At 55.2% G+C, this 18,395-nt stretch overlaps 2 protein-coding genes across 5 annotated transcripts in view; one reads left to right on the plus strand and one right to left on the minus strand.

Moving 5' to 3' along the window:
* Positions 1-1,290: 1,290 nt before the first annotated feature.
* LOC118239205 (translation initiation factor IF-2-like) lies at positions 1,291-17,114 on the minus strand. The gene is made up of 7 exons (XM_035448178.1): positions 16,797-17,114; positions 15,547-15,646; positions 14,473-14,670; positions 14,259-14,428; positions 13,689-13,989; positions 3,823-3,961; positions 1,291-3,447 (listed from the first exon to the last, which is right to left on the minus strand). Exons 1-7 carry the CDS (start codon positions 17,112-17,114, stop codon positions 3,369-3,371), a joined length of 1,305 nt encoding a protein of 434 aa, XP_035304069.1. The 3' UTR covers positions 1,291-3,368.
* Positions 16,104-18,395, plus strand: part of Bahcc1 (BAH domain and coiled-coil containing 1) — a 65,205-nt gene continuing 62,913 nt past the window's right edge. For all 4 annotated transcript variants that reach the window (XR_004770886.1, XM_027425426.2, XM_027425427.2 and 1 more), the window contains exon 1: positions 16,104-16,303. The gene's annotated coding sequence lies outside the window, so the exon portion shown is untranslated. The remainder of the gene's footprint in view (positions 16,304-18,395) is intronic.

The raw sequence follows: 18,395 nt of genomic DNA on the forward strand, positions 1-18,395 counted from the left end.
ATTCCTCCCTCTCCCCTTCCTATCCCACAGAAGGCTCCTGGTCTCTTTTCCCTTTCGGAAGCCTCAGGGCCTTTGCTCCTCCTGAAGCACTCCCCACACCTGTAGGGTCTGCTCCTCATCTGTCCTCAGATGTCAGCATGACCTGACTTAAAATGGCAGCACTGTGTGGCCTGCCAGTCACCAGGCAACCCCCCTGACATGTGTGTTTGTTCATAGTCTGGCCGCCCTCACTTCCTCATAAGCCCCAGTGTCTGGTTCCACGTGGGATCCCTCTTTCCTGTGCCAGGCCTAGAAGGCCCGAGGTGCATGAGTGGTGGGTAAGCCTTAGAGCTCACAGTGCAGAAGGGGGCAGGAAGACCTTTTCAATGGCTGTCCCCTCTAATACCCCAGTCTCCTGAGGATAGACCTCAGGTGATCCTACCTAGAACAGTTCTGGAGTAGGGTGGGCTTGGGGGTCTGCCTGGGTCGGGCTAGGAGAGTGTACAGCTTGGATCAGGCCTGAGGAGGCCCTACCTGGGAACTGCGGCAGAGTCTTGGTTAGGCCTTTAGCTGCCCAGTCAGGCAGCTCAGTTTGCTGCCTGGGGATCACAGAGGAGGGAATGCAGCCACTCTCCAGGGAGAGGGAGCTGAGTAGACACATGGGGCCCAACACTGATAAGCTTTGTGGCCTGCCTGCAGCCTCAGCCTGAGGCCCTTCTGCCTAAACCTGTGGGTGGGCTTTGAGTAGCCGGTAAAGGCCCAGATGATTGGCACAAGCACAGTCAAATAGACCAGTGGACAGGAGGGCGGGTCCAGGAAGCCACCCCTCCCCCACCTGCTGATTTATAACAAAGACTACTGCAGTGCAGCAGGCAAGTGCAGCCCTTCATTCTAGGGTGCCATGTCAGCTGGACAGTGACAGGAAAAAACTGCCCTCTGTCCAGCTTTGCAATATATATACTCATGTACCAGAGGGTGAGAGATAAAACCCCAAATCTTCTAGAATAAAATATAGGGGCTTTCTCAGGCGGTGTGTTTAGCAGATTGCTGCGGCAGCACGCCAATGGCAGTGGCCATGAAAACCATGCCACAAGAATGTAAGAATCAGGCTGACAAAATGGTTCTGTAGGTCAAAGTCCTGCCGCCAATCCTGATCACCTAAGCTCACCGACTCCCCAGCACCTGCACAGTGGAAGAGAACGACCAGACTCCTGCAAGCTGCCCTCTGCCCTCCATACATGTACCTGGGTGTGCATACACATATAGACACACGAGCGAATAAATGTAATAATTTATTTTATTTCATGTGCGTTTGTGCTTTGCCTCCGTGAGGATGTCAAGTCCTCTGGAACTGGAGTTACAGGCAGTTGTGGGCTGACATGTAGGTGCTGGAGATGAACCCAGGTCCTCTACCGCTGCTCCAGCGTCATTTACATACATACATACATACATACATATATTGAGAGCCTGCTGAGCAGTAGAATGCTCACCTAACAGTGCACAAGGTCCTAGGTTTGATCCCTGCCACCATGGAGCAGGGAAAACACTAAGAACTTGGAGGTGCCTTTAGGAGAGTGAGAAGGTGAGCCACACATCGCTCCCTACTTCTTTGGCTCTTGATAGGTGGACAGAGAGATGTTTGGTCAAGATTTTGTATCTGCACTGTACCAAGAGCTCCTACAAACCAGTAAGAAAACAGCAAACCAACCAGTTTTTAAATCAAACAGTTGCTTTGTAGACCCCAAAGGCATCAAAAAGGCTCATCTGCAGGTAAACAAATGGCCACCCTTACCAATCATTTGGGAAATTGGGAAAGGGAGACTTAAGCGCGAGGATGTTACTTCATACTCCCTAGAACAGCTAAGCCAAGAGAGACAACTCTGACGTTGGTGAGACTGGGAAACAGCTGGGAGAGAGACTGCACAACGGCACCCTGTTGCCATTTGGCCTCTTCTACACATTCTGATGCCTGATGGTGTCCTGCTCCTAGCTGTAGTTAAACAGGCGATGGCTCATTTTCTGTGTTGACTTGACTGGGTCGGGAGACACCCAGACATTGACTCTGGGTGTGTCCTTGAGGGTATGTCCAAATGAGGTCATCCTTTGACAGGGTGCATGTAGACTGAGCACAGAGGCCTGCCCTTCCTGGTGGGGGTGGGCCTCGTCCAATCAGTTGAAGGAGGAACCAAATGGAACAAGTGTGTGTGAGGGGCTTTCTTCCAGTCTGGGTGATCTGGGACACAAACACCGCCATCTGTTGCCCACACTGCTGGACTTACCAACTCCATATCACAGGAGACAAGTGCTGTTAACTGGCCTCTCTCTGTGACCGTCACCGTCCAGAGAACCCCCAGATAATCCACAAGACAAACAAGGGCTTATGTGACCAGATAAGAGTGTACTTACATGCTTCAGCCCCCACCGCTCACCTGTACTGGTCTGGAGGTTAAAAGCCCCAATCCATTTGTGGGGAGGGTTGGGTCTTCCTGGATGCCCTGAGGGAGATTCCTTCACCCTGTCTCTGGTGTTGAGGCTTTGGGTCTTTACTTTCCTTGGCCTGGAGCTGGTCACTCCCACCCTGCCTCATATCCAGGGGCTTTTCTTTCTCCCTTCAGTTTTCCCCATGCAGAGCAGGGCTGCCTCTTGCTCACATGTTTGCTTTGCCAGGCCTCTGGGCCCTATTTCTCTGTCCACAGCCCTCCTCCTTCCTCTTTCAGAGGCTGAGAACCCCAAAGCTTCCTCCAGAGACTGGAAAAAGTGTGGCCAGATCCTGGCCACAAGGACAACAGCACTGGACATGTCACACAATACTAGTAACTGGGTATGGTAGCTCACATCAGCAATCTCAACGCGTGGGAGACAGAGACAGGAAGATTACAGCAAGTTCTATGCCAGCCTGGGCTATACGGTGAGTTCCAGGTCAGCCTGAACTATGTGGAGAGACCTAAAATATAAAATGTAAAAGGTGGTGGTGGTGGTGGTGGCACTCACTCCTAACCTCAGGGTTCAGGAGGCACAGGCGGGCGGACCTCTGTGAGTTTAAGATCAGCCTGGTCTACAGAGTGAATTCCAGAACAGCCAGGGCTATACAGACAAACCCTGTCTCACAAAACAAAACAAACAAAAAAAGTAAGAAGATGGGTTTTACTTATTTACAGGAGCTGGTGAAATGGCAGCGTGGCTGCCTACATATACCTGAGTCCCAAATACCACAAAACAATGAATGTGTGGCACAGGCCTGTAGTCTTGGCATGAGGGAGGAGGAAGCAGGAAGATCAGAAGTTCAAGGCCATCCTCAATTACACAGTGAGTTTGAGGTCAGTCTAGAGTACACGAAAACCTTCCTCAGAAATTAAACAGGGCAGGTATGCTGGTACACGCCTTTAACTTCAGCATCCCAAAGGCAGAGGCAAAGATGGGAGGATCTCTGTCAATTTAAAACTATCGCCTGCCCTACATCGTGAAACCCTATTTCCAAAAAAAAAAAAAAGAAAAAAAAAAAAGAAAAAGAAACAAAAAAGAAAAAGAAAGAGTTAATAATTAACTAAATACAAAACAAAACCAAAAGTCATGACTCTGGATTGGTAGGGATATAAAGAGAGACAGAGTGATCAGAATATATACACATATAAAACTGTCAAAGAACAAAACTAATCAATATAAATTTAAGTGAGTAAGTAGCAATTCATTAAATAAATGCAGTGTTAACCCTATCCCAGAGTCATCCAGGTTTTCAAGGTTGGGGTTTGAGGTCAGACAGTGCACCTCTTGGCTGGGCCTCCAGCCCAAGGGACAGCTATGACCAGATGAAAGAGACAAAACCAAAGCCTGGCTGTTCCTCACCGGCTGTGTGACTTGGAACAAGTTGCTCTTCGTCTCTGGATCCCATTGTCCTCCACGTGTTCACAGAAGACAGTTTCTCTACACCCTGTGACTCTGCCAGGTGACACATCTGCACAAGTTCTTTCAGTGTCTTCCATGTCTGGGGTACAATGAGAACACCAAAGAGGGGTTTTACCCTGGTGAAGGAAGTGGCCTGGGCCTTCCCAGCCAGTGAGGACCTTAGAAGGTCGTTCTGATCACCAGCCCCTGGAAGCACTCCAGGCCTCTAGACTTCTATCCAGAAAGAAATGCAAAGTCACCAGGCTGGTGTCTCCTTTCACCCCGGAGGCAGCCAGGCAAGAGAAAGGTGGAGATTTTGTTTTTTGTTGGATACATATATATATATATATATATATATATATATATATATATCTCCACAGCTGTCTGAAAGATGGGGTAGTTCACATAGGGACAGGCTGAATTGAATCTGGCCAGTCCCCTCTGCCTTCTAGAGCTGAGTGTCTGCTGTCTTCTTTGCAGCCTAGGAAAACTTTGCCCTGCCTATTGGATGACTGGAGGTACAGGGTACCTGGAGAGGCCACTGAACACTCAAGTGTCCCTAAGACAGTTTTCCATAGAAAAGGCATTGGTCACCCAAGGAACCAAAGGCTGATGTGTGGAAGGAGGCTCCCTGTGCCCAGGTGCCCTGGCACCTAGCTTCTGCCACCTTTTCTAGGGGGAGAAGCCAGATTGAACTGCTCACATTCCGTTTTAGAAACTTGCCTGACTGAATCCTCCCCTCCCTACCTGCTGGAGCAGGTCTGCGATCTCCATCATTTCCTCACCAGTTGGTGGACGGACATGCCTGTCATGGACAGTTGTTTTTACCGAGAGAAAAAGGTAGCAAGAAAGAGCATCTTGTCAGGCGACAGGGTTTCCCCCTGTTAGTGAAGGCTGCCCATCTACCAAGTTCCTTGAGTCCCTGTGGAGTTCTATCCCTGTTAAGACCTGGACAGGGAGGATGAAGCGAGATACCCTGTTCTCCCAGCCAATTCCATGCAGACCTGGGCTTTGCATCTGTCTGTTGTGTGCACGTGCAAGTCACAGCCTCGTCACACTGTGTGACTGGAGACAGAGACGGGCCTCTTCCAGGACAAGCAGATGACCAAGGGGCTTCAGTTATAGGAAAGGATGCCACGTAGGATCGGGAAGGGCGGTGTGTGTCCTCTGTAGAACCCTTGCTTCTGGGGCAAGGTGCCCTGTAAGTCTGTGATCTCTATTGTGGCCTGGGGGGTGTCTGAGGAGGGCGGGGTCACAGGTGTGGGTGGTGGGCGAGGCAGGGTCTCTCTGTCGGCCCCCACCCCATGTGGGGACAGGCCACCTGCTTCACGACAAGAGACAAGACGTTCACTTTTCTGCTTCCAATTTCACACCTCAACCTTTGAACTTTGGACCTGTGGTTTATTAATAATGTGATTACCTGGTAGGAGGGAAATGCCAAGACACTTATCTTTCCCCTACGGGACAGCCCCACCCAACTGTCAGGCGTGTTCCCCTGGGCCTTGGTTCCTCCCCAGCACCCACCTAGCCTGTCACATGTGAGGGAAGAAGTGGAAGTCAGCAGGTGGTCTGCAGAATCTGTGCCGTGCAGGCCCCACTTCCATTTTGGGGTCTGCTTTATGGTGTGGGGGTGCATAGGACAGGCTCTCCTCTGGCCTCTCCGGGGCTCCCTAAGTCAGTGTTAGTCACCCACTAGGTTCCTCTGGTCCCCCACAGCTAACAGCCTAACCCTCATGCTCTGGGTTCTCAGGGCCAGGATAGCATGACCTGTGTTCATGTCCATCCAGCTCTCCTGTGTCCTCCCTAGGTGGGTTTGTGGGAGTGGGCCTTGAGCCCCTCCTTTTTATGGGCAGAACCTCCAACGGTCCCAGGTCCCACAGAAGCAGTTACTAGCAGGGCTGGGGCCTTGCTGTGTCAGGCACTTCCTCTTTGCCATGGAGAGTGGCAGTGGGCCCTGTCTTATCTATCCCCTCCCTTGCTGACTCTTTAGTTTCCAAACTTCCCTACCCTTCCAGGAGGTTTGAGAGTCCTAGGACTATTCTGCTAACAGGCCAAGCCACACCCAGGTCCTATACATAGTCAGTGACCCCTGGAGCTCACCTCCCACTCACTTCCTGACAAAAATCCTCCAGGACCCCCACACTGGGGAACGGTTGGGGCCAAACAATCACCAGTTACAGGGGCAGACTTGATGGAGCAGACATGGACATGACCACGATGGTGCAGGGACCTGTGGAGGGCTGGGGAAGGGGCCCAGCCTTGCCAAGGCCCTTGACATCTAGCAGCTGCTTGCCTTCATGGTTCTGAGCACGGGCTGGCAGACCAGTCCCATCTTCAAGGACAGGGCTCTGGACTGCTGGGACTGCTCCTTAGCTCTGGAGTTCTGATGGAGGCCAGCTCTAGCCTGAAGACCAGGACTTCTGAGTCCCCGATGCAGTGGGCACCTGGCACCTTTTTGGTCTCAACATGCATGTTTGCATGTTACTGGCTTGCCCTCCCCAGGGCTGTGCAGCTACTCACGGTCAGGAATCTCATCTGACTAAGTGGCCTCCCTCTCTATGTGTGTTCCTAAAACAACGCCGGGAACCTGCGGGCAGAGATGAGGATGGGGGGACAGGGATGGCACAGGGGCCTACAGCTAAGGTACAGGACCCAGCTTTATAGCAAGCCACGGGCATTTGGGCCTGTACACTTTCTGGGGTAGTGTTGATTAGTTATTTCTGATTGCAAAATAAATACATTTCGAGAGAAATTCAAGAAATAGGAAAAATTATAAATAGAATAAAATTCACCCATCCTTCTATTGCCCTGGTTCTGGGGTCCCTGGACTGCTGAGCCAGGAGTGGACCACTCAGTATTGTCCGAGTTCCCAGGGTCCCAGTGACATCACCTTTGTAATTCTTCGCAAACCGTCCAGGGAGGAGCCCCACATTCTAAACGAGACCCCACTGTTGCTGTTCATCACCAGGCCTCTGAGAAGTTCTCCCCACTTACCCTCCAGGACTGATCTACAACCCACCTGCTCCGGGGATCCACAAGGGCCTCTGTTGGGGGCCCCTCATCAGGGGCTGAGGGTTGGCCTGGCTGCTCACTGCCTGGAGTGAGGCCTCTTTCTCAGCACGAACAAGAATTCTCAGGTGCTTTGCTCCATACCAAAGCCGGGCCAGACTGGGAATTGTCAGTGGGCTTTTCTGCTGCTGGCTGCACTTGGAATCTGAAGGAAGGCTGACTAAGTCAGTTGCATCCCACACAGATCCCTTCACCTGGTTACTCTTTACCTCAGCCATTGGCTACAGTCATTTTAACAGAAAATCTGACTTTAACCAAGTTTCAGACCTTGGACTTAGAGCTGAATTTTCATCTCTGCTGCCTGCCCCCAGGCACATGGCTGGGGAGACTGTGCAGCCAATAACTGTTTAAGAGTTAACTGAGGCCAAAAAGCCAAAAGGCAGGCTGTGCGTGTTCTGAGGCCCCCACTGATCCTCTGGTCCCGTGGTCACCACGGGGTGTGGGTTCGAACAAAGCCGTGTTCATGGAAGCCCTGGACCTGATGACAGTGGCACAAGGACCCCATTCTCTGCTGTCCCCAGCTGCGTCCCCTCCCCCAGAGGGCCTGACATCAGAAGCTCTGGGTCAGACATCCTGGGAGCCCCCACCCTTGGGGCCAAGCTCAGCTGCAGGCACTCAGAGAGATTCACAAGGGAGCTGGCTGGGAATAGGCGTGTGTGTGTGTGTGTGTGTGCTGGGAATAGGTGTGTGTGTGTATGTGTGTGTCCGTCCATGTCCAGCCTGAATGATGCAGCAGCTGCGGTTGGCTACTCCTGTCCACAGTGGGAAGCTGCCTGCGGTTTTTACAACCCATTTTTGAACCTATGAGTAGGGGTTCACTTCCAGCCTGTTAAGGGTAACCTTGTTGGTTTCAGGCCAACCTGACCCTTTGGGATCTGGCTTCCAGATTCCCACTGTTCATTAGCTATTTCTCCAGGCTCTGAGAGGGAGACCTGCCCTTCTGGGCTTTATCCAGGGATCCAGACAGGGTGCCCAGTGTAGCCTTCAGAGAGGCTTACCCAGGAAAATGGACTTCTGGAACATTCTTCTTTGTATGTGGTGGTCCGAAATACCCAAGGCTAGTCTCTAGGTCCACATTTCTGTTCCTGGCTTTCAAGGTCAAAGGTGGAACTCTCTGAGTGTCTGTCTACATATCCAGATCCTCCGTGGGGGAAAGTTACTTGTCAAACTGCCTTAATTTGGTGACTGTAAAATGGGAATCATCCCCTCTCCCCGTGGGCCCTGAGACGCTAGTGGTGTTCAGAAGTAGACGCTGACACTCACGTTCTCACACAGGTCAGAGAGGCAAGCAGGGCCTGAGCTGGCTCAAGCCTCATCCCCTGGAGTCCAGGGGAGCTCTCATCGAAAGCTCAGACCTCAGCAGCTGTACCAGCACAACCCAGGCGGCAACACCTAGCCTGGAGCATCTAGGTAAAGTGCGGCTGGGCCTAGGTTTCACCGCCGGGCCCCTAGGGCATTGTCCTGGCACCCTCTTGACCTTCCCCTAGACGCTCCGACAAAGGCTGGAAGAAGAACGGCTCCTTTAAGGACTTAGCGGGCGCAGTTCGGTAACAGGAGGCACCCGGTGCGCCCCGGGAACCGTGCAGCAGTGGGGAGTGGGCGCTGGTGGCCAGGGCGGGGGTGGGATGCCCTGCTCTGGACGGGGTGTGCCTGGGAGAGCACCGGGGATGTTCCAAAGGCCACTCGGGTGCCAGGCTCCGAAATCCTACCCGGAATGCAGCTGCACGCGGGCGCGCGGGCGGGCCGTGCATGCCCGTGTCGAGAAACCAACCAGAGGGAAGGAAGCCTCCGGCCCAGAGCTCTCAACTCCAGGCAGCCGCTGTCTTCTCCCCGCCCCAACCCCCTCCCCGAAAAGCGCGAAGAGCCGACGTGGAAAAGATTAGATTTCGCTTCCCTCTCATCAATTTTCTGTTTAATGTCACCAGGCCCCATTGTGGGAGAGGAAAGCACGTCACCCAGGCCATAAATTTGTGGTTGTGGTGCCTCTGGCCGCCTTCCTCCTCTCGGGGACAGGACTGAGCGGCCGGCGAGCAGGTGGGGACACCCGCCGGCTCCTTCTCCGGATGCGGGTCCGGGCGGCTCCTCCTCGGGATCCGAGATGCACTCCGCCCGCCCGCCGCGGCACTTCCAAAGAGCTTTTGTTTCTGGCTCGGATGTAGAGGCTTTGATTTTTTTTTTTTTTTTTTACCGCCCACCTCAGGAGGCTTTTTGTTTGTTTGTTTGCATCTGAAAATCCTGCTACTTAAAAACCCGGTGGGAAGAAGACTACCCCGTCCCCCCCAATTGTGTCTGCGCGTTCAGCGCGCAGAGAGAAGCCGCAAGGGGCCTCATGCCGGATCCCCAGTGCCACTGGGGCTGACCCACAGCTCTGTCTGCATCCCCGCATTTCAGCGTCTGCCCAAGTGGGGCATGCTAGAAAGTGAGTTGGGGGAACTGGGGGTTTAGTGATGGCCCCTAGCCAGGTTCCTCTGGCTATCCTGGATTCTGGTGATGAGGTTATTCCGGTAGTTTCCTATTGGGGCCACTTGTGGAAACGTCCCTTGGTAGTTCCCTACCTCCGCTGGCATTGATGTCTGAGAATTAGGGTGGAATGTGTATTCACACACGTTAGGAAAAAATGGATCTATTGACTGATTTTTAATTTAATGGATCAACTGTCCTGTTAACAAAAGAGGCGGTGGCCACACCACACTCCAGCCGGCAGTCAGGTGGTCCAGTTGTCTCCAGGCTAGAGACAGAGCTTTGCCACAGGACCTGACTCAGTTGGGAACTTGGAAGGAAATTTTATTTGGTTTATAAATACTGCAGGTAACTAGACTAAGGACTCAATCCTCCACAGAAATTACGGAGAAGGTGCACAGTGTATGTGTCATATAACTGATAGAAACCTTCCGGGGTTCTTCTGCTGGGTGTAAAGTCCTACTCCGAAAGCGGGACTACCACCAGGGAGCTGGGGGTAGAGAAAGCTCCAGAACAAGGGAAGTGACCCAACCAGGCTCTCTCTGTGGGGGGGAAGTCTGGCTAACTGGACTTTTCACAGTGTGGGAGCTTGAAAGGAAGAGAGTAGGAGATTGCCTGCTGACAGGGCTGGGGTGGTGAGGAGCCGGAACTGAGGTGGCCAGGGGCTGGTGGCTGTGGATCCTGCAAACCCTGGGCCTAGAGTTCAGCAAAGCTGGGTCGGAGGAGTTCCTGACACTCAGCCTGCATGTCTTTCTAGGGCCTAGCAGAGGCAGGAGCCTCCTCTGGTTTCCCTGACACTGTGAGACCAGGCAGCAGAAATCTGGCTCCTGAGAGTCACTCCAGACATACCCCGCCGCCGTTCGACCTGTGTGAACACATTTGCACACAGCTGAAATCTGTAATCCTGTGGCCACTGTACTTCCTTCAAAACCAGGTCTGGTGCATCCAGCAGTGGAAGCAGGTGTCTTGGAGGACTTGAAGCCAATCTTACTTTGGGGCTATACCTGGAAGGAACACAAAGACTGACCAAGGTTGCTTCTGTCACTCAGCCATCCTGACCTATTACTGAGAATCCCTCCGATTATCCACCCGGGCTTTCCCTCCTGGGCTCCTATAATGGGGCGGGGGGGGGGCGGGCACGCTTCCTCACTACCAAGATTGAGGGCTATCTGGATCAGCCTAACAGGAAAATCAATCAGTTCTTCTTTAGCAGACCCCCAAAGCCTGCCTTGCTCCCCCAGAACCTTCCCAGGATAATAGAAGCCTCATCCAGCCTTGGATGAAGAGATCTATAATGGGAGCCCTGGGGTGCGGCCCCCCTCCCACCTTACCCCACCCACTTTAGTACAAATATCACACTATCACTAGTAAAAGGGCCAAGAGGAGCCTGGCAATAGATGCTTCTGCCCTTTATGAAAATCACTTTAATTTAACCCAGATGGGTCTCCTCACTGATAACCTCATGCAACGAGCCCTCTGAATTATGCTTTCCGTGTGAACACACTGGGTTATATTTAGCCACAAATTACGACTGTGTTTAACAAGCACCTTTCCTGTGTGGGGAGGGGGCTGGGCAGCCTCCTGACCTGGTTGGAGGAAATCAGCAACAACAGAATTTAAACCTCCCTGGGAGGAAGCTGCAGCGGCTCGGAGAAGCTGTTTATCTGACTTCAAAGTGGTCTGGGGCTCCTCTCCTCGGTGTTTAAAACTTAGAAGCAGGTCTTAAGATCTGCCTATGGCCTTGAAGGGAAAACCTGTGCCTCCCACAGGGGTCCCTCCGGCTTGAGCCAGCTTCAATTTAGCAAAGTTCCAGGCTTGGTTTGGAGCTGTGTCAGGGAAACGCCTTGGGGGAGATGTTGGCTAGGGGCGCAGAGCCATGCCTCCAGAGGTGTGCAGAGGACAGGGGGACACTCAGCAGGACAGGACCCTGCAACCTTCCTCCTCTGCTTCTGTTTTGTCCCTTCTCCAGTTGGGAGGGGACAGGAGCTGGGGGCTGGGATACCCCCAAGAGAGCAGGGCAATAATACCTCTTGCTCCCACACCTCTGTGACCAGCTAAATCAACGGGCTGTTTGAAGTACTGTTCTTTTGGGGGGGCTTTATCTTGGGACCAGGGCACCCTCTCTTCTCCCCCTCCAATCAAGTTGTGCACAAACCTTACGCTCCCAGGCACAGAGCACCAAGCGGGTGACCTGGCTACACTCAGACTTTTCTCGGCAGTATTCCTTCTAGGGCTCAGTAGTGCTTCTAGTGAGACCCCCTCTTCCAACCAGGCCAGTACCTCAGGCGGCTTTTGAATTCGATCCCCTTTGTAAAGAAGGGGGCAAGATCCCAATGTCCCCAGCTATCCCTTCAAGCCCTAATTCTAGATTGAGGATGGACTGTCATCATGTTGAAGGAGAGACAGATGCTGTGAATCCCCCCCCCCCATCCTTCCCCGGCCTGGATACAACCTGCATGCTATTGTACTGCCCAGGTGCAAAACCCCCTCCCTCTGGGCCCCCTGCCCCTCCAGACCAGGCTCCAGCCTTAGGCCTCTGGACCTGTCCCTTTCACTTCTGTGGGAAGAATTAAGAGTCAATTTTTTTTTTGTCGTCAAGAAATTGTTTCTAATTTGCCCTTTGACTAATGGCCCAGGGAACAATGGGAGAGACACCCAACACACAATTACCCCGCAGTGCAGCGCCACTGCTCTCTGGCCCAAGCAGGCATTTATTTGGAGCAGCGACTAATTCACAATTTTATGTAACTCAAGATACACCCCCACCCCCTTGTATTAAAAAGTGATTATTTATTCAATGAGTTCACACAGTGGGCTCTGGGTCATTTGGGAGCTGGAGGCCTAGGCCTGCTTCCAGGCTCCAGCCTTGTAGGGGCAGTGGGGAACGCTGGAGGAGGTACCAGGGTTTGTGGGTAATGGGTTGCTCTGCCAGGGTTCAGTCAGTTGTAATTGAGAGTGCTTGTCGTGTGTGATGTGTGTCAGTGTGCTGTGTGTGAGATTCAAACTGTCCTTTTAAATTACATTTATTTATTTTTGTGTGTGCCTGCATGCTTGCCGGCCTGCTTGTACCATGGCATGAGTGTGAGGTCAGCAAAAAAACAAAATAATAATAAAAAAAACCCCAAAACAACCAACCAACCAACCAACCAACGCTTGTGAGTCAGTTCTCTCCTTCTAACGTGGGAGTACCAGGGGAGAGCCGTGGATCTAACTCGGGTGGTCAGGCTTGGCGAGTGCCTCAGCCTGCTGAGCCAGCCTGCCCTTGTGTATACACACAGATGTGAGACTCTCCACAGAATGTGGTGAGCACGCATTCAGAACTGCCCGAGTGCTCATGGACACACATGAAGCCTCACGTGTGGGTGGCTGTGCTCAGGTGCCAGGGCACAGCTGGCTATGTAGGGCGCCCCAGCCTAGAGGAAACCATGAAGAGTCTGCCAGGCTGTGGAGGTGGCCCAGGCACCCAGAGGCTATTGTGTCCTGGGCCAGCGATGGGCGTCTGCAGCGTTAATCACTTAGGATTTTTAAGACTTGAGGTGACTGCAGACATTCGGACTCTCCAGCGCAGACACTGACTTATAAGCCTGTTTCTCCTCTTTCTAACCCTCCCCATTCCTTTCCTCTACAACAGCGCTCGCTCTCCACCCGTGGGTCGCGACCCCTCTGGCAAACCTCTAACTCCAAAAATATTTACATTACGATTCATAACAGTAGCACAATTACAGTTCCAAGGCAGCAACGATAATTTTATGGCTGGGGAGTCACAACGTGAAGAACCGCGTTAAAGGGTCGCAGCATCAGGGAGGCCGAGAAGCGTGGCTACTCGGGGACCCTCACGCCATGGTCTTCTAAAATTAAAAACACTTGTGGTTTCGGACAGCAGGAAGTCAAGTAGGAAACCAGGATGGTTTGCTGTGAGCTGATAGCGAGCCCCGCCAAACATGCCCGGGCCCGCCCGGGAGGCCGAGCCCTGCGAGAGGAACACGGGAGCTTATTTTGGTCTGGTGGAACTGCCCGGGGGCTGTGCGCCCGCGCTGGGCAGCTGCCAGCTCCTGGCGGCATCCAGAGGCGCATCGGCGGCTATTTGCTGTAACAGCTATTTTGAAACAGTATTGAGAGAAGGAGGGGAAAGAGGCCACTAGACTTAAGTGAACGCTGGGGTTAGAAAGGACGCGGGGGTGGGAGCGAGACAGCGAGGAGCCGAGGCCTTTCACACCCGGGGAGCCGCTCAGGGAAGCGGCACAGAAAGGGGGAGCGGGGGGGGGGCGCGTGAGGGCATCGGAGACACAAATACTCACGCCTCACTTTTAGGGATCCCGAGATGCTGATCCCCAGGATTCTAAACCGGCTTACGGAGGGAGAGAAGCCGGCGCGCGCCCCCGTGCCTAGCAGCAGGGCCTTCTGAAGGCGGCCGATCACCCGAGGCTCGGGGGCCCCGGCCACGCACAGTAGGGAGGGTGGGGTGCGGAGCGACCCGGACCGGGGCGCCCCTCCCCCACGCCGGCCTTCGGGTCCCCGCGAGCTCCGGTCTCTCTGCAGGGCGCAATTATTTCCCTGCAGACTTTTCTTCTCTCCTTGGGGGTGGGGCGAGGGCGAGCACTTTAAATGGGGACACAGTTAGGTTACAAAGGCTCCTTCCTGGGTCGGAGAAACCAGATCCGGGAAGGGCGAGGAGGAGCTCGCAGAAAAGTCAGCGGTTTTACCCGACGCCCGCACCGACCGACCCGGGGGGAACGAACGGGGGCGCCCGCAGCGGTTTCTCCCGAGCCGGGAAGCTCGCCCGCCCGCCCGCGTGCATGCATGGGTGCGTGCGAAGCGGGAAACGGCTGCCGCCCCCCGCCGGGCGGGCCTGGAGCCACGAAGCTCACCTCACCAGGCAGGACCTGTGCTCGCCGTCGGGTCCCCACCGCGCCGCCGCGAGCTGGCGTCCGCGCCCGTCCCGCACGGGCCGGCCCGGCGCGATCGCGCGCTAACCGCGCCTCCCGAAGCTGCGCCTGCTCGCGCGCGGTGCTCCCGCGCACAGGGTCCCACCCGCAGCCTCGCGGCCCCGGCCCGGCGCAGCGCGCGGAGACCCGGGCTTACCCGGAGCGGCGCCGGCGCCGGCCGAGGCCCCGTCCCGGAGTCCCCGCCCGCCGCCCCCACCCCAGGTCAGCGCGGCCCGCGGGGGGCCAGGCCGGCCCGGCAGTGCGCCCGCTTCCCCTTTCTCTTCAGATGCCTTTGATCCCCGGGCTCTCCGCCGCACCTCGGCTCGGGAGCCGCCTGGGTCGGCCCGCGGGGATCCTGGAAACGGTCCTCGGTTTATCTCCTTTCATCAAGCGGCCTTGGGCAGCCTTGAAACCGCGAAGCCAGTAATTGCTTTTTTCAGGAGGCCCTGTGCGGACTGGATAACAGCCAATCAGCGCCTTGTTTACACTTGGTGATGGACAGCCCGCTGGCGGAGTGCCAGCCAATCAGGGCGGTCCCGCAGAAGCGAGGGAGGCGGGGCAAGAGGGGCGGCCCCGGAGCTCGGGTTTAACTCCTTGGTGTCCGCGCCGGAAAGAGACGAGAGCAGCCCATAGGAGTCGTTTGGCGTCTACTCAAATACCACCCCCAGCCTCGCCCCGCCCCAACACACACGGAAAAAGAGGGGCAGGAATTATGTATCATCGCCACCAAGACATCACCTCTCCTTCTTGAGAATAAATAACATTTGGGTAGGCAACCAAATTCTAACCGAAATATTTGCTTGCAGAATGTTTTTGGTTTTTTTTTTTTTAAAGCGGTTTGGTTCTGATGCTGATAAAGGGAATTGTTTGGAGGCTGTTTTCCATTGTAGTGAGAATTTTGTGACCGTGCAAGGACAGGCGTTGAGAAATAAATGCTAAGCACGGGTTTCACACCATGACAACCACCCCTAAAATTACCAAGCGAAGGTATTTTTAAAATCTAGGAGCTGATGGGGGAAAAGTAAACCCTTATCTTAGCAACAGAGCCTCGATTTTCATTTCGATTGTTGCTGCGCTGCGGAGTGTGGCTGCGGGAGATAAAATTGAGAGCGCACAGATAGATGGGTGGCTGGGGAAGAAAGGTTCTTCTCCTGCCTCTCGGGCAGAGCAAGGAAGGGCCGGGCGAGCATTCATGGAGTCTGTGCGGCCACGCCTCAGACCCAAGTGCAACCTCCGGCTGGGGTCCGAGTGTGTGGCGGCCTGGGAGTCGGGGTGCAAGACCGGTCTCTGCGCTTTGAAGTCTGGCCTTCGGGGGCCCCAGGTTCCGCCACCTGCCACACAGACCCCAGGGCAGTGGACAGGGCCTCTGGTTTACCGCGTGAGGCTGTTTTCTTTTTATTCCGTGCAAAAGCAAGCAAACGAGCAAAACCCCCAACTTTAGACCTGACAGGTTAAGGAAAAGCAAACACCCATAGCTCCCCCGGACGCGGACCCAAGCTCCCACTCCTTGCCCAGTCGCCAGTGCTCCTCTCCCGCCCTGCGCCACCACATTCCCATTCAGCAGCAAGGATCTGCGCAGAGGAGCTGCGCAGTCGCTCGGCTTGAATTAGGCGCCATCAGGCTTGGTAGTAGCCCTGCTGCTCCCTGATTGGCAGCTCCCTGGCCCGGCGCCAGCCTATTGGGAGGCCTGTTTACGCCGAATGAGTGGCACGAGCTCGGGGCCGTGGAGGGCCGCGCGGCCAATCAGCGCGCGGGCTGCTCCGGGTTGAGTGGCACGAGCTTATTAGTATGCAGGGCCCGTGGCTCGCCGCGCCGGGCTGCAGGTTTGAGAGCCGCTCTGGATGGGCTCGCTAGAGTCGTTGTTGTGGAAGCCGTGCATTCACAGTGCAACAGTCAGCACATTGAAAATACCAATAGGAATACAAACCAAAGTCACATTTACTGATTTAATTGTATTGCATTCAATTGTATCCAGGAAACAGCCTCCAGTAAGTAACTGAAATTGCTTTCATTTTTAAAATTTTTTTGTATTTTTATTATTTTATTTTATTTTGGCTTTTGGGGATTTACATTTTTTTTAAGCAGAAGAAATTCAGGATTGTGGTGTTAAGGAATAATAGATCTTCCCTTTTAAAATCCGTTATGATGTTGAAAGGCTTTTTTTAAAATGGACTATATATATATGTATATATGAGTACGATATTTTTTTTCCTTTGAAAAATTTTATCGATCGGTTTAAAATTCCCCCCGTAATGCGTCCTTGCTTTGCTCTGAGCGCTTCTTGTCTCGATCGACACCCTGCATTAAAAATAAATTATCCAGACAGGACAGAGACCGCCACGTTTCCTTCAGCAAGAGCCCCGCGGGTAGCCCCGAGTGGGCAGGGAGTGAGATCCCAGCTCCGGAGGAACCACGAGCGAACCCCAATTATTTGCTCCCCCATCCCGCTCCCCTCCCCCAGCAATCTTGAATGGGCCCCGCCCGGGCGCTCCCCAGCGCAGGGAACGGTCGGCTCTCGGTGGCCACGGCTGCTGCTTTCCGGGCCTCAGTGAGGGGGACAGGGGATTGGAGGGGGACTGGCAGGCTTTCAGGCTTCTCTCCCCACAGACGTAATTCTTTTCGGAACATTTCTTTTTCCTTCTGGAGGAGTGGGGGGTGGAGGGGGTCGCCCAACAGTGGGGCGTTTTCATGCGGTGCGTTCCGGGCAGCACGCGGGATCGGGGCCACGACCCTCGCGAGTGGCGTGGTCGGGGGACGGGTCCACTCCCAGAGCCGGGGTCTCTTGTTCCTCGCCGGCATGGGGTGGGGTGGGGACGGCGGGTTTCGCAGGGAGCGGGTTGTGCAGCGACGCTGGAGCCACTCGCGTCCGGTGCGCTTCTGGCTGCGGCCTGGCCTTGCAGGCCCCGCTGAGCCCACCCGCGCGGGGAACGCGGCCCGAGCGAGCCCACGGACCCCAGAGCTTGGCTTGCACGGGAGGACAAAGGCGGCTAAGACCCGGCTTTTAGATGCAAAAATCTGAAAACAAAGCAATCCTCGAGGACGCCCGGGGGTACCAGTGCTGGCCGGGCGTCTGGAGGAACCGCGGCTCTGGGGGTCACGCCCAGCCACCCGGGGCAGGTTTTCTGGGGTTCCGGTCCTTAGACGCTTTCTTATCGGCGGTTCTTATCGGCGGCCGCGAGGGGCTCTCGGCCACTTTGTTTCCTCTGGTCCGACACTGCCCGGGGTCCACTGCGGCGTCCAGTCCTGAGATGGGGCGCGAGGAGGAGGCCTCGGAGCCTGGGGACTCGCGGACGGCTGCATCGCAGCCCCGGGCCTCGGCTCTCGCATCGCGGCCCCGTTGGCTGCCGCTCCTCGTTCCGTGCCGAGCCGGCTCTCCCAGGCCCAGGGCGCGAGCATCGCAGGGCGCGCCGGCAGCGCTCCGGCAGGACGGGACACAAAGGAAGGTCCCCTTCAGTCCGGCCAGAAGCGCAGCGGCGGGCACTGGCGACACAATCCAGCCCTTGTTTGCGTAGGAAATCCTGCGGGCCGGGCGGAGAGGCACAAACGAGCCAGCGATCGGCCCGCAGGGGGTGGGGAGCCAAGCCGCGGCGAGAGCGCAAAGCCCGCGTCCCGAGAATCGCTCGCAGACCCCACTTTTCGCTCACACTTTGAGACGTCTTACTGGGGTGGGGGCCCAGAACAAAAGCCCGGCGCACACGACTCCCCGGAGGCCGTCGCGGAGCCTTGTACCGCGCGCAGCCTCCGACCCCACTCCGGCCCTCGGCGCCTTTGAAGCGGCAGGTTCCTGACCTCCCTCCCCTTCCTTCTTTCCCTTTGTCCTCCTCGGCGCCCTCCGGGGTTCGAGAGGCGCCGGCCTGGGTAGGGGCGCGCGAGTCCCTCACCGGCCCTGGGCAGCCCCTCCCCTGACCCCGGCGCCGGCAGCGCCTCGGCCTTGCCTGCGCCTTCCTCGCCCTGGCGATAGCTGAGCAGGCCTGCGCCGCGTAGAGGCGAGCTGTTTGTTGGACCCGGGGAGAGTGAAACTCCCCAGAGGGAAGAGAGCCCCAAACCCCTTTGTATGCGGTTTGAACACAAAGAGAAGTC

Source organism: Cricetulus griseus, chromosome 7, assembly GCF_003668045.3.
Source record: "Cricetulus griseus strain 17A/GY chromosome 7, alternate assembly CriGri-PICRH-1.0, whole genome shotgun sequence".
Lineage (NCBI taxonomy): Eukaryota > Metazoa > Chordata > Mammalia > Rodentia > Cricetidae > Cricetulus > Cricetulus griseus.